Source organism: Osmerus eperlanus, chromosome 23 (genome assembly GCF_963692335.1).
Source record: "Osmerus eperlanus chromosome 23, fOsmEpe2.1, whole genome shotgun sequence".
Lineage (NCBI taxonomy): Eukaryota > Metazoa > Chordata > Actinopteri > Osmeriformes > Osmeridae > Osmerus > Osmerus eperlanus.
Window position 1 is genome coordinate 343,506 of NC_085040.1, and position 13,894 is coordinate 357,399.

The 13,894-nt window shown below is 48.1% G+C and overlaps 2 protein-coding genes across 8 annotated transcripts; one reads left to right on the forward strand and one right to left on the reverse strand.

Annotated features, from left to right (window-relative positions):
• Window positions 1–3: 3 nt before the first annotated feature.
• Window positions 4–3,444, reverse strand: LOC134010067 (amino acid transporter heavy chain SLC3A2-like; the record flags this gene model as incomplete). The annotated part of the gene is given in 8 exon segments (XM_062449931.1): window positions 4–55; window positions 554–693; window positions 958–1,052; window positions 1,258–1,431; window positions 2,429–2,619; window positions 3,256–3,319; window positions 3,322–3,414; window positions 3,417–3,444. Coding segments are annotated over 8 exon segments (837 nt in total), but the record flags the coding sequence as incomplete, so codon positions are not given.
• Window positions 3,445–8,372: 4,928 nt separating this feature from the next.
• LOC134009508 (tripartite motif-containing protein 16-like) lies at window positions 8,373–13,878 on the forward strand. 7 transcript variants are annotated; one of them, XM_062448998.1, is made up of 9 exons: window positions 8,373–9,060; window positions 9,476–9,571; window positions 9,800–10,033; window positions 10,209–10,368; window positions 10,655–10,714; window positions 10,856–11,047; window positions 12,047–12,321; window positions 12,545–12,636; window positions 13,498–13,878. In XM_062448998.1, exons 1-7 carry the CDS (start codon window positions 8,461–8,463, stop codon window positions 12,094–12,096), a joined length of 1,392 nt encoding a protein of 463 aa, XP_062304982.1. In that variant the 5' UTR covers window positions 8,373–8,460; the 3' UTR covers window positions 12,097–12,321; window positions 12,545–12,636; window positions 13,498–13,878. The 7 variants fall into 7 exon arrangements, with proteins under 7 accessions (XP_062304982.1, XP_062304981.1, XP_062304980.1 ...); XM_062448997.1 differs by having other exon boundaries at window positions 12,047–12,636; window positions 13,144–13,878; XM_062448996.1 differs by having other exon boundaries at window positions 12,047–12,636.
• The last annotated feature ends 16 nt before the right edge of the window (window positions 13,879–13,894 follow it).

Genomic DNA, 13,894 nt, shown 5'->3' on the forward strand with positions numbered 1-13,894 from the left:
GAGGAGCTGAGACACAGCTGTGGCATCAATGACTCCTGCTCGGCCAATCAGAGCCCTGGAGGAGCGGGAGGAGGGGGGGGGGGGGTGAGGAGAGAGAGGGGAGGGGGGGTGAGGAGAGAGTATGTGAAAGTGTTTTTCATTTGGTCACTAAATTGACCACTAGATGGTGATAGTGAGCCAGTACTAAACCCCTGCAGTTCACCTTCATCACCACTGGGTGTCAACACCCTGACACTGCAGTCACTGGGCCTGAACTCTCCTCCTCCCCTCCCACACCTCCTCCCCTCCCACACCTCCTCTCCTCCCACACCTCCTCTCCTCCCACACCTCCTCTCCTCCCACACCTCCTCTCCTCCCACACCTCCTCTCTCCTCCCCCCCAAGAAACCCACTGAAGCCCTTTATTTCTCTCCACTTCCTTCCTTCCCCTCTCCTTTCTTTCTTTCCTTTGTTATTTGTTCTTTTTCCTCACCAAGTTCTTCAGTTTTATTTATTTATTGTTTCTCGTGTCCTAACTTCTTTTAAAGTCGGACAGATCTTTGACTTGTCCTCACTTGTTTTTGACTTCCTCGGTCCGGTTGCCCTGGACGACGTCCTGGAGGCCCGCCCACTCTGGGCTGGTTACCGTGGCAACGCTGAAATCGGACAACTGGATTCCGTCCACGCCCATTTGCAGCCAGTGCTCTGAAGCGGACTGGAGAGGGAGAGAGTTACACACACACACAGATACACACACACACACACACACACATACATACACACACATAGATACACACACACACACAGAATAAATCAATTAGGTATTTACAACAAGGCACAAATTGTTCCCTAGTTAACAAACACAGAATAAAGTTTTGAAATCCTGTTATTCAAGGGCGTAAAGCTGTATGCATGTGTGTGTGTGTGCGTGTTATAGGGGTGTGTGTGTGTGTGTTATAGGTGTGTGTGTGTGTGTTACCTTGAGTTTGTTCAGCACGTCAGCCTGGTTGTCTGGTTCAAACCAGACATTGGTTCCCAGGTAGTTAGGAGTCAAGTCCAGGACAACAGACAAACCTGCACACACACACACACACACACACACATCTATCAAAACACCCTACACACATCAATAATACCTGCACACACACACACACACACCTGCCTTCAATCAGCACAACTCAATCAACCAAGAAGCTCATTTATAAACACAGCAATCAACCGATCAATCAATCAACCGATCGGTCGATGGATCATGGGAACAGCTCCTGGCCCTCCTCACCCTTCTTGTGGGCCTTGTCCAGCAGGCTGCGCAGGTCCTGCTCCGTGCCCTGGGAGGGGTCGATGCTGGCCAGGTCCAGGGTCTCCACCTGGTCGGCCTGGACGGTGTGGAGAGGCCCCAGGATCAGCCCCTTCACCTTCATCTGACCCACGCTGTCCAGACGCTCTGACACACCTGGGGGGAGGGAGGAGAGGGATGAGAGGGAGGGAGGGATGAGAGGGAGGGAGGGATGAGAGGGAGGGAGAGACGAGAGGGAGGGAGGGGAACAGGGAGAGCTAAAAAAAGGGATGAGAGAGGACGAGAGAAGGAGAGAGGAAGCTAAAGAAAGGAGGAGGAGAAAGAAGGTGACTTAAAAAATGTAAAAAAGAGAAAGAGGCAGGAAAGGAGGAAAGAGAAGAGAAGCGAGAGTCAGGATGGGTCTTAGAAAGGGCAGCGTGGGAGAGAGGTGGCCAGACGGAGAGAAGGTGAGAGAGGAGAAGAGAGGGGGAAACAGACGAGAGCCATTTCAGAGAGGTGAGATGTTGACTCTGGACAAGTCTGTGTGAAGACTGCAGGGGGAGGGAGGGAGGGAGGAGCAGTAGAGGGGAGAACTGGCTGTACCAAACCTTCAAGGATCAAAGAGGATACCGGACTTTGAAAAGCACATGAAAGGGACTTTAAACACAGGTGACACCCCCCCCCCCCACACACACACACACACACAGATAACACACACTATTATTGGACCATAACCAGGAAGGAAGGAAGTACAGAAAGGCGCCCAAAAGGAGAGCACTCAGTTGGCTGTTAGCCAATAAGGGAAATGAAAATGACACAAAGGGGAAGTGCCTACATGACCTTCAGCCGTTAGCCTTTAGCCTAGCGTTAGCCTTTAGCCTAGTCAGCATAGACAAGGTCAAAGAGCTAGCTAGCGTTAGCGGTTAGCCTTCTGTCTAGTCAGCATAGACAAGGTCAAAGAGCTAGCTAGCGTTAGCGGTTAGCCTTCTGTCTAGTCAGCAGACAGTCACAAGACAGTCAGCTTGTAATGACTGACTGTGCTGCAGGCAACACTACCGGCAGCCCTACTACTCATCCCTGCTGACCCTAGTGAACACCCCAGTGTGTCTGTGTGCTTATGAGAATGTGTGTGTGAGTGTATGGATCTGTGTGTGTGTGTACAGTGTGTGTGTACCTTGGAGTCCCTTATCCCCGGTGAAAGCGTCCAGGTCGTTGACCCTGTAGAGGGGCCCCTCGTTCCACCAGTTCATCTCAGGGATGGGTTTACAGCGAGGGGCCTGAACGATGAGCAAGATGGCCCCCGCCAGCATGCCCAGCCAGCCCAGCCAGAACAGCACCAACAGAGCCCAGCGGGTACGCACCCACCTGGTGGGGGAGGGAGGGAGGGGAGGGGGAGAGGGAGAGAGAGAGAGAGAGAGAGAGAGGGGGGGGGGAGAGAGGGGGAGAGAGGGAGAGAGGGGGGGGGAGGGAGAGAGAGAGGGGGGGGGAGGGAGGAGAGAGGGAGAGAGAGGGGGGGGAGGGAGAGAGAGAGGGGGGGAGGGAGGGAGAGAGAGAGAGAGGGAGAGAGAGGGGGGGAGAGAGAGAGGGGGAAAGAGAGGGAGAGAGAGGGGGAGAGAGCGAGGGAGAGAAATAGAGAGACAGAAAGAAAGGAGAATGAGAGCAGTAGAGTGGAAGAGTGGGGGGTAGACAGGGAGAGAGGGGGAAAGAAGGAGGGGGAGGGAGGACAGAGGGGGGAAAGAGGGAGGGGGTAGAGAGAGAGGGGAAGGGAGGGAGGGTGGGAGGGTGGAAGGGAAATGTTGGGGGGAGAGAAAAAGACAGAAGGGTGAAGAGGGAAAGTGAATTAATCAAGGCTAAAAAATAAATGTAAAAGTTTAGATGTACATTATGTAAATAAAAAACGGCTGGTGATTTTGATTCTTAATAAACTAGCTACCAATGCTGGTTATAAAACAGAAAAATAAGCCTACAAATTAATCCAAGCTACAATTTAGTCGTACTTACCCAGGCGTCCCTGCCACTTTCATCAGCTCTTCCTTGGACAGTCCCGTGAATTTAACATCTTCGTCGGTACCTTTAACTTGACACTCCCGTTCTTCTCGGTCCCCGGTGAATCCCCAGTCATCGGCAGTTTTTCCTGATCCAACTCGTTCAGCTCGACTTCTTCATGTCGACTTCGGTGTCCTTGCTCATCCTGGGTCCGTTAAAATATTATTCTTTTGGATTGGGGGGAAATTAGAACGGCAAACGCAAAAGTTCAAGATTAGTTTTGGGTGTTGACGGGAAAGAAAAACTGTCGTTATTTAAAACATAGGATACACTGGAATTACTTATCTAAAAAGCAGATATAAAGTTATTCTAAGTATTTCAACCTTCGCTACTAGAGGACAAGGAGTTGTGCGCACTGTTAACAAATTGAAATTGTTCATTTTGACACGATGGACAGATGTCTCGAATTCGGGGAAATTAACCAAAAAGACACACCAAAGCACCTGTTGTTTTCTGAAAAATATCACCGTCGCCACTGACATTAGTTTGCTGAAAGTTACAGACTGTTGTTGTTATACATCACTGACACAGCCAACCAAAAACACTGTTGACATGTTGTGGAGAAATAAAACTTGAGTGCTAGCTAACAAAAAATACAGATAGCTAGAGCTAACGTTAGCCCTAGCTAGCCAGCTAGCTACAGATCAATCGATCTGTCTGTAGCTAGCTGGCAGCGCGTGGAAGATAAATATGATGCATCCATCAATGAGTAATGACGCCAATAATCCTGTTCAGGTTGTGGAATTAGGCTATTATTATAAATATTAAACTGTTGAAAATTCTGATTTAAAGTACCTCTTGGAAATGTGTTCAGTCCCAAAATTTGTATCGTTGTCAGAAAGGTTATTTTTTAATCCTTGTGCTGTATTCATGAGAGTTACAGTGGAGACTGGAGGCAAACGCTTTTTATACAGCGGTGCGTCCGCGTTTCTCCGCCCACCATTTAAGGACGTGCCACTAAAACCAGTTGACCAGTCCAGCCTTATTCGAAAATTAACGACTACATTAAAACATGATGTGGGTATTCCACCTATTGTGGTAAATTGGATCATTTATATCAAAGAACATTCATATTTTATGTTTTCCGTGGTCTTTGTTGCGATGACACACACGCAATCCACCTTAATGTCAACTGGAAATGTCACAAGCAAGCAAAAGGTCTTATCTCTGGGAACAGGCGAAAGTGACAAGAAAACAGTGCAACGGTGACAAACTCAATTGAGAAGTCCGTTTTAAAATCTTTTATATATTTTGTTAAGAAATTCTGGAAATTCCTTTAGGTAAACTTACTGTAGGTCGCTTTAAATAAAAGCGTTGTCTATATGTTATAACTTTAGGTTATCAAGAATGACACCATAGGACACTGAAGCAAGACCATACAATTATGAAAGGATCTGTACTGTACGCAAAGTCCGAAACCAAGCCTTACCTTTGGTTCTTAGCATCCTGATAAGATTAGACACCCGTAGCCTACGTGTCCTAAAGACATAACTGTACATGTCTCCCGTGTGTGTATTTCAATAACTATGTAGCCTACAACAGTGAACTAATCTCCTTGGAGTAGAATATAACAGCATTCAAAAATGTATGTTTATCAACAGTTTATGAATACAGTGTGGTGACTGTAGTAGAAGCCTAAATATGCTGCAGATCGTCGCTTGACTCAGACCGCCGAAATACTATTGCACTTCTGATCCTAGATCTACCGCTGTACTGGTACCTTTACGTTGCTTTGGATAAAAACGTCTGCTAAATGAATAAAATGTCAATTTGCAATTTCTGATGTTAGAGAGAGAGAGAGAGAGAGAGTGAGAGAGAGAGAGAGAGAGAGAGAGAGAGAGAGAGAGAGAGAGGGAGGGAGGGAGGGAGGGAGGGAGGGAGGGAGGGAGGGATTGAAGGGTGAGATATGAGAGGTTAAATGGCATGCTGACAGGAGTGGTCATTAATATCGGTTCATCTATATTCTACCTTTGGTCTCCTTCCTTCACTCTTTCAGGAGGTGAAAGTGTATTTGTGAGCTGGTTTGGTTATCTGATCAATATAATCTTGTCCTACAGGCATGTCTATTTTACCTTGTCTCTATCTCTCTCTCCCTTTAATTCCCCCCCACCCCGTCTGTCTCTTTATTGCCTATACTGTGGCCCAGGGGCCTCCACAGCTCTCTCTCTCTCTCTCTCTCTCTCTCTCTCTCTCTCTCTCTCTCTCTCTCTCTCTCTCACACACACACACACACACACACACACACATGCAGCTGGGTTCTGTAAGGGGATGAAGGTGCATAACTAGGACTCATTTCCCAGAGCTCAGTAGGAGGGGGGGGGAGGGGGGGGGGTTGAAGGAGACATTCCTTTGAGTGAGGGAGAGGGGGAAGAGAGAGGGAGGAGGGAGGGGATGGTGGATGCCTCAGAAACATCCCTCCATTCATAGTTCCTGTGTGATCCTGGAGGGCGGGGTCAGTGAAGGGAGGATGGAGGGAGGAGGAGAGGAAAGAGAGGTGGACAGGAAAGGAGAGCAGGAGGAGAGAGAAACTCCACTGTTATTCTTTGAGCTGACAAGTGTGGAGGCTTTTTCTCTCTCTCCACCCCCCCCCCCGTTTTCTCCCTCTGTCCGTCCCTCCCCCTCTCTCTGTCACTCCCCCTTCCTCTCCCTCTCCTCCCCCCGCGTCTCTCTTTCTAATCCTATCTGTCTGATCCACCCTACATGAGTTTATCTTCTCAGAGACAGAGAGAGACCAGCACACAAACACATGCACACACACAGAGGCATTCCTGTGTACACACACGTACACACACACAGTAGTGACCCAGGGCACACACGTACATACACTTATATAATACTGGACTCCTGCCCTGTCTCCCCTCACCCCCTCCTCACCCCTACACCCCCCTATTCGCCCCTTCACCCCCTCATTACCCCTCCCTACTGCTTCTCACCATCCCTCCTCACCCCTTCACATCCATCCTCACCACCTCCTCTCCCCCTCCATCTCCTCTCTCCCCCTACCTCTCCCCCTCCTCTCCCCCCTCCTCTCTCCCCCCCTCCTCTCTCCCCCTCCTCTCCCCCCTCCTCTCTCCCCCCCTCCTCTCTCCCCCTCCTCTCTCCCCTTCCTCTCCCCCTCCTCTCTCCCCCCTCTTCTCTCCCCCTCCTCTCTCCCCTTCCTCTCCCCCTCCTCTCTCCCCCCCTCTTCTCTCCCCCTCCTCTCTCCCCTTCCTCTCCCCCTCCTCTCTCCCCCTCCTCTCTCCCTCCCCCTCCTCTCTCCCCCCTCCTCTCTCCCCCCTCCTCTCTCCCCCTCCTCTCTCCCCTTCCTCTCCCCCTCCTCTCTCCCCCCTCCTCTCTCCCCCTCCTCTCTCCCCTTCCTCTCCCCTCCTCTCTCCCCCCTCCTCTCTCCCCTCCTCTCTCCCCTTCCTCTCCCCTCCTCTCTCCCCCCTCCTCTCTCCCCTTCCTCTCCCCTCTTCTCTACCCTCTTCTCTCCCCCTCCTCTCTCCCCTTCCTCTCCCCCCTCCTCTCTCCCCCTCTTCTCTCCCCTTCCTCTCCCCCTCTTCTCTCCCCCTCCTCTCTCCCCCTCCTCTCTCCCCTTCCTCTCCCCCTCCTCTCTCCAGAGAACAATGCCTCCTGGCAGAATGTTCCGTGTGACAGACCCCTGAATGCTGGCTCCTCTCCTGTGATCTGCTGGGAGAATTACAAACAGCCCAGTTCCCACACACACACACACAAACTCACAATCACACACACACACACACACTGACCCCAGAGGCACAGCGGATTAGAACTTCAAAAACTCATCTCTGAAGCTCTCAGGATTTACTCTCTGTCTGCTCTGGTGAGGCAGAGCGTTCATCTCTACATTCTAGAACTCTCTCTCTCTCTCTCTGCTCTGGTGAGGCGGAATGTTCATCTCCTCTATGTTCTAGAGACCCAACATTCTCTTTTCCAGATCCTCGTTCTGGAATGTGTAACCTTTACTTGGATATGAAGTGATCGTCCTTCACACACAGCGCAGAAAGAAAACGCTCTCCTTCTCTCCGTTATCACCCCTCCCTCCCTCTCTCTCCCTCCCCCCTCTCTCCACTCCACCCCTCTTTTACCCTGTGAAGAAACACCTGATATTTGGTTTCTCTTCTGGGTTAAATCACAGTCAGATCAACCGGAGAAAGAGAGACTGTATATACATGTAGTGAGTGAGTATCAGTGTGTTTTATCCTTGTGTCTGGACACTGCAGCTCGCTAGAAGGCTTCTTCTTGGAGACTGGATAATGGAAAGACACAGAGCGCCATCTAGTGGTGAGACTGGCCAATAACACTGGCCTGCATTCAAAAACGACACTTTTACCTGCACATACCAGCACAAACTGAGCACAAACTATTGAGCCTTTTTAAAGCCTTTCCATTATCCTTAGAGACCAATCAAATATTATTTAGTATCAAAAAAATTATACATCCCAAACAAAAACTAACTACACAAAACCAGCGCAAACGATTGAGACAACATTGTCGACATTTTTGCATTGGGTGGGGGGGCAACTTCACGTGGGTATAAAAGCCTAGCGCGTGCTCTCTGACTGCATTCAAGGCTAGGTCAGGCGCATGACGGACAAGCTTGATAACTGAACGCGAATAAAAGCGTTTTATTTGCCGAGTGTTAGCACGTTTACTTGCGTTAAGCCTACTTCGAAATAAAAAAAATATAGCAACGCTAATATCCACTAAACTCTTCAATTTTTCCTTCGTTTTTACAGATCTTTCACTATGAAAAAATGTATTTTCAGTACAAATGTACTTCCGCAACAATATATTTGTCAAAGTGCTAGTGTTACGAACTAAAATGTTGGATAAAACAAACATTTAACAAATAACTTTGATAGCAGTTACACAACCACTTGTGATTTGCTTTCAGTATAGTGACTCCTAATTTTCAACAAGGATTTTACATTTGGTAGAAGCAAATAGTAGGCTAGGACGCGGCTACATGGATAACACCTCAGCACACATGATTCTTCACTCTCCTCCATAAACTCCACCCTCCGACATAACCAGGAAATCACTCCCTCCTCCCACAACAGTTGTTATTCTGAAGAAACGAAACTAATCTATCTTTCTCTCGCTCCCTCTCTCCACTAGTGTTTCTGTGTGAGAGAGAGCGACCGTCACTACCACTCCAGCATGGCCCAGCAGGGAGTTGTGCTGGACCAGGACCAGTTCTGCTGTTCCGTCTGTCTGGACCTCTTAAAGGATCCTGTCACCCTCGCCTGTGGTCACAGCTACTGTAGCAGCTGTATCGAGGGCTGCTGGGACCAGGATGAGCAGAAGGGAGTCTACAGCTGCCCCCAGTGCAGACAGAGCTTCACTCGGAGGCCTGCTCTGAAGAGGAACTACATGCTGGCTGAGGTGGTGGAGAAGCTGAAGGAGACAGGAGGAGCCCAGGCCGCCCCCTCTGAGCTGACCAGTCCAGCTGGGCCAGGAGAGGTGACCTGTGACCTCTGCACTGGGCCCAGGAAGCAGAGAGCCCTCAAGGCCTGTCTGGTGTGTATGGTGTCCTACTGCCAGACTCACCTCCAGCCCCACAACCAGGTTCCTGTACTGAAGAAACACAAGCTGGTGGAAGCCAGGTCTGGACTGCAGGAGATGATCTGCTCCAGTCATGAAAAGCTGCTGGAGGTCTTCTGTTGGACAGACCAGCAGTGTATCTGCATGCTGTGTACCATGGATGAACATAAAGGCCATGACACGGTGTCAGCCAAATCTGCAAGGAAGGAGAAACAGGTAAGACCAGCAATACTAGTCAGTGACTCATGAGGAACTTGGAACATTTCAAGATGGAAGTTTTTATGTGATTAAGATTAAATATGCAAAGACATGTTAAATTCCCCTTTTAAGTGATGTATGAAACAGGTTATTAATGATAATAGCAGAATAATGTAAGAATATTATAAATACATAACATGTATTTTTTTACGCTTTATCAACCTAGATTATCAAATGTATAACCATTGGACTGTTGTTATGATCTTATTTTAGTCCGAGGTGTGAACTCCTGTTTGGTCTACGTGGAGAACTATAAAATGTCAAAAAGTGCTGACTCGTGTCAGGAAAAGCAGGAAGAGTTTACTGCATCCACTCCACCAGAGTCCTGTACTGTAACTCCAACTGTGTTGTTGTCATGTGTGTTGTTCTCCAGGACAAGCTGGTCCTGAGTCAGCAGGAAGTCCAGCAGAGAGTCCAGCAGAGAGAGAAGGAGCTGAAGGAGCTCCAACAGGCTGTGGAGTCTTTCAAGGTCAGCATCAGGATCTCCACTAGTGGAGCTGTGCTACTGGGAGATACCTGGATAGGACTGGTGGACTCTCTACATTCAGGAAGACTGCTGTCACTGGAGGGATATCTGGATTTATTTCTCCTTATCTTTTTTTATTTTTCCCTCTCTCTTTCTCTCCCCTCCCTCTCCCCCTCCCCCTTACTTTTCTCTCTCTGTCTCTTTCTCTCTCTCTCCCCCCCCTCTCTCCAGCGTTCTGGCCAGGCAGCAGTGGAGGACAGTGAGAGGATCTTCACTGAGCTGATCCGCTCCATTGAGAGAATGCGCTCTGAGGTGAAGGATCTGATCAGAGCCCAGCAGGGGGCAGCAGTGAGTCAGGCTGAAGGACTGCTGGAGAGACTGGAGCAGGAGATAGCTGAGCTGAGGAGGAGAGACGCTGAGCTGGAGAAGCTCTCACACACAGAGGACAACATCCACTTCCTCCAGGTAACTAGACTACCCTGGCAGCTCAGATCTGAAGCTACACTCACTGTCTGATCATCTATGTAGGATCTCTGCTCAACCTGTGTGTCTGTCCATCTGTCATCCTTCCATCTGTCTCTCTCTCCCCTCTTTCTTTCTTTATCCCTCTCTTTCCCCTCTCCCCCCTCCCTGTCTCCAGAACTACCAGTCTCTCTCCAGTACCAGTGTATCTTCAGATGTCCCCAGCATCTCTGTTCCTCCTCTTCAGTACTTCAAACATGTGACTGAGGTGGTCTCTGAGCTGAGAGACAAACTAGGGGAGCTGATCCAGAGAGAGTGGTCCAACATCTCCACCACAGGTGAGTTGGTTAAACACAGCAGGTCTGGAGGAACAGCACATTAAGCCTCATGGACAAACATCATGTGATAGGACAGACACCTGTCACAGAAGCACATGTTTGGATCAACTTGATAAGGAAGTGTTTGTGTTACTGTCTGTGTGTGTGTGTGTCTGTGCATGATGTGTGTGAGGCCATTGGTGTGTGTATACATATGTGTGTGTATGTATATACAGTTTGAGTGTGTGTATACGTATATAAATGTGTGTGTGTGTGTGTATGTGTGTGTGTGTGTGTGTGTCTCCAGTCTCCACAGTGGATGTGTTCCTGCCTCCAGAGCCCAAGACCAGAGCAGACCTCTTACCATGTGAGTCTCTGAAGTGTCCAGGTCTCTCTCCACTGACACGTGTTGAATGATGAATCTGATCCAGAACAACAGCAGCTTTAACATGGGGACACATGAATGGACGTGTTATTAACTCTGATCTGGTCTCTGCTCTGCTCCCAGATTCCTGTCAGCTCACTCTGGACCCAAACACAGCACATAGAAACCTCTCTGTGTCTGAGGAGAACAGGAAGGTGACATGTCTAAACCAGAAGCAGCCATATCCTGACCATCCAGAGAGGTTCACCGGGTCCTATCAGGTGCTGTGTAGAGAGGCTCTGTCTGGACGCTGTTACTGGGAGGTGGAGTGGAGAGGTAACCGTGTTGACATAGCAGTCTCATATAAAGACATCAGCAGAACAGACGGTTACTCTCTCTTTGGTAACAATAACAAGTCCTGGAGGTTACGCTGCTCTAGTGATGGTTACACGTTCAGACATAACAGTGTTAATACTGCAGTATCAGGCCCTCAGTCCTCCAGAGTAGGAGTGTACCTGGATCACAAGGCAGGTACTCTGTCCTTCTACAGTGTCGTCTCTGACACAGTGACCCTCCTCCACAGAGTCCAGACCACCTTCACCCAGACACTCTACCCTGGGCTTGGTTGGTATGGTAACTATGGTGACAGTTTAGAGATTATGAAACTGTGATAGAGGGTCTTGTAGAGGAGTGATACCTTCATACAGAACCCTGTCATTCTTTTAGTTGGTTTATAAACACAGTTCTTTTGTTGTATAATTCCTGCTCTTTCACCTTGATGATTGTATATGATCATTTAGTCTTGGCTCTACTGGACAATAGAAATCACTGTCTACTTCCTGTCCTGCTACTCAGTAAATAGAGTTTTAACTAACGATGTGTTGTAATGTTTGGGTACATGTGTTACTCACTATTGAGATGGAAGTGTTTATAACTGCTGTTGTTTAAGTGATCAGTTCATAGTTGTCTCTCTGCTACTTTGAACTCCTGCTGGTGGTTATAATGGACCTGAACAGCTGAATAAAGACATGTGAAGCTGAAAGACATCTCTCATTATTTAGACTGTACAAGAAGGATTTGTTTTCTGACACATCTAGTGTTTAGTCTCTCTCCCTCTCTGTATCCATCTCTTTCTCTCCCCTCTCCCTTTGTCCCTCTCTCAATATCTTCCTTTCTCTCTCTCACATTCTTTTTGTATATCTTTTCCTCTCTCTCTCTCTCTCTCTCTCTCTCTCTCTCTCTCTCTCTCTCTCTCTCTCTCTCTCTCTCTCTCTCTCTCTTTTCTCTCTCTCTCCCTCCATCTCTTCATCTCTCCCTCTTTCTCTCTCAATGCAGTAACAGAGATTCCCCACGAGAGGGCAGTGCAATCACAAAGCTCAATTTGAAGCTTTTTTCACTCTGGGAACCAGACGGAGAACCAGCAGATTGTGGACATGAAACCTGTCAGAGTTCTCCTGGATGGGCCTGTACAGAGACCCCTGGAAGTGGTCACATGACAGCAACTTCTCCTTTAAATTTTGGAAGATCAACGAACCTAATAATACAGACGGGCTCGAATTCTGTTTAGCGTCAAGAGTTTAGTTCCTTCGGCAGATGGACGGACTGGCCCTGTAATGTTAAACTTCCCTTTTTCTGCTACAGTAGTACATCATTGTTTTGTTTTGAAAGTATTAGAAATAATCTTGGCTGAGACGTTCTAGAACTGCAATGTGATGAAACACAAGGGACTTTTGTGATGTCATAACTGTTTCTTTGTGAGCTAATAATTGTTCTTAAATGGTCCTTTGTGATGTCGTACATTTTCTATGTTCCTGTCGGTGTGTCCACTCCCAGTGCAGCAGCAGGTGGTGAGAATGAGGCTGAACAGAGAGAACTCAGGTGTGGACGTAGAGGATCCTGCTGTGATGGAGGCCATCTTACAACAGGTGAGACCTCATCTACGTAGACAAGGAGGACTAGCTAGATGATGGATACGTGTTACCTGTGGTTGATGAAGAACAAGGAATTCATTACATTTAGTCATTTAGCAGACGCTCTTATCCAGAGCGATTTACAGTAAGTACAGGGACATTCCCCCTGAGGCAAGTAGGGTGAAGTAGGGTGAAGTGCCTTGCCCAAGGACATTTTGCACAGCCAGGAATCAAACCAGCAACCTTCTGATTAACAGGCCTATTCCCTAACCGCTCAGCCACCTGACCCCCATGACAATTAATGAGTACAGAACAGTGTTATCCAGACTCTCTCTCCTCCTCAGGTCCAGGTGAAGCTGAGAGAGAAGGGGCTGACTGAAGACTTTAAAGAGGAGAGTACATATTCTTAGTCCAGACTCTCTCTCTTCCTCAGGTCCAGGTGAAGCTGAGAGAGAAGGGGCTGACTGAAGACTTTAAAGAGGAGAGTACATATTCTTAGTCCAGACTCTCTCTCTTCCTCAGGTCCAGGTGAAGCTGAGAGAGAAGGGGCTGACTGAAGACTTTAAAGAGGAGAGTACATATTCTTAGTCCAGACTCTCCCTCCTCCTCAGGTCCAGGTGAAGCTGAGAGAAGGGGCTGACTGAAGACTTTAAAGAGGAGAGTACATATTCTTAGTCCAGACTCTCTCTCTTCCTCAGGTCCAGGTGAAGCTGAGAGAGAAGGGGCTGACTGAAGACTTTAAAGAGGAGAGTACATATTCTTAGTCCAGACTCTCTCTCTTCCTCAGGTCCAGGTGAAGCTGAGAGAGAAGGGGCTGACTGAAGACTTTAAAGAGGAGAGTACATATTCTTAGTCCAGACTCTCCCTCCTCCTCAGGTCCAGGTGAAGCTGAGAGAGAAGGGGCTGACTGAAGACTTCCAGCTGAGGTGGAGAAAGCAGCCAGATGGAAAGGTCTTCCACAAGGAGGAAGACGAGAGTTCTCAGAGGAAGAGGAAGAAAAGGGACAGGAAACCAGTTCTGACTAAGAGGGAACTCAGGAATAATTATATTGAATTGATTTAGCTGACTCTTTTAGCCAAAAGACAAAACGATGCATGCTGGTCATCATGTTCCTTTCATTTTGAGTAGACACAACTATGTTATTTAAATGTTTTATTAATTCTGTCAATGTGAATTATTCTGCACTTGTAATGTTCCTATTCAAAACAATACTTTCAAATCCCACACAAAGCTCTCAATAAACATTTTAATACTGAATATATGTGATTTCTTT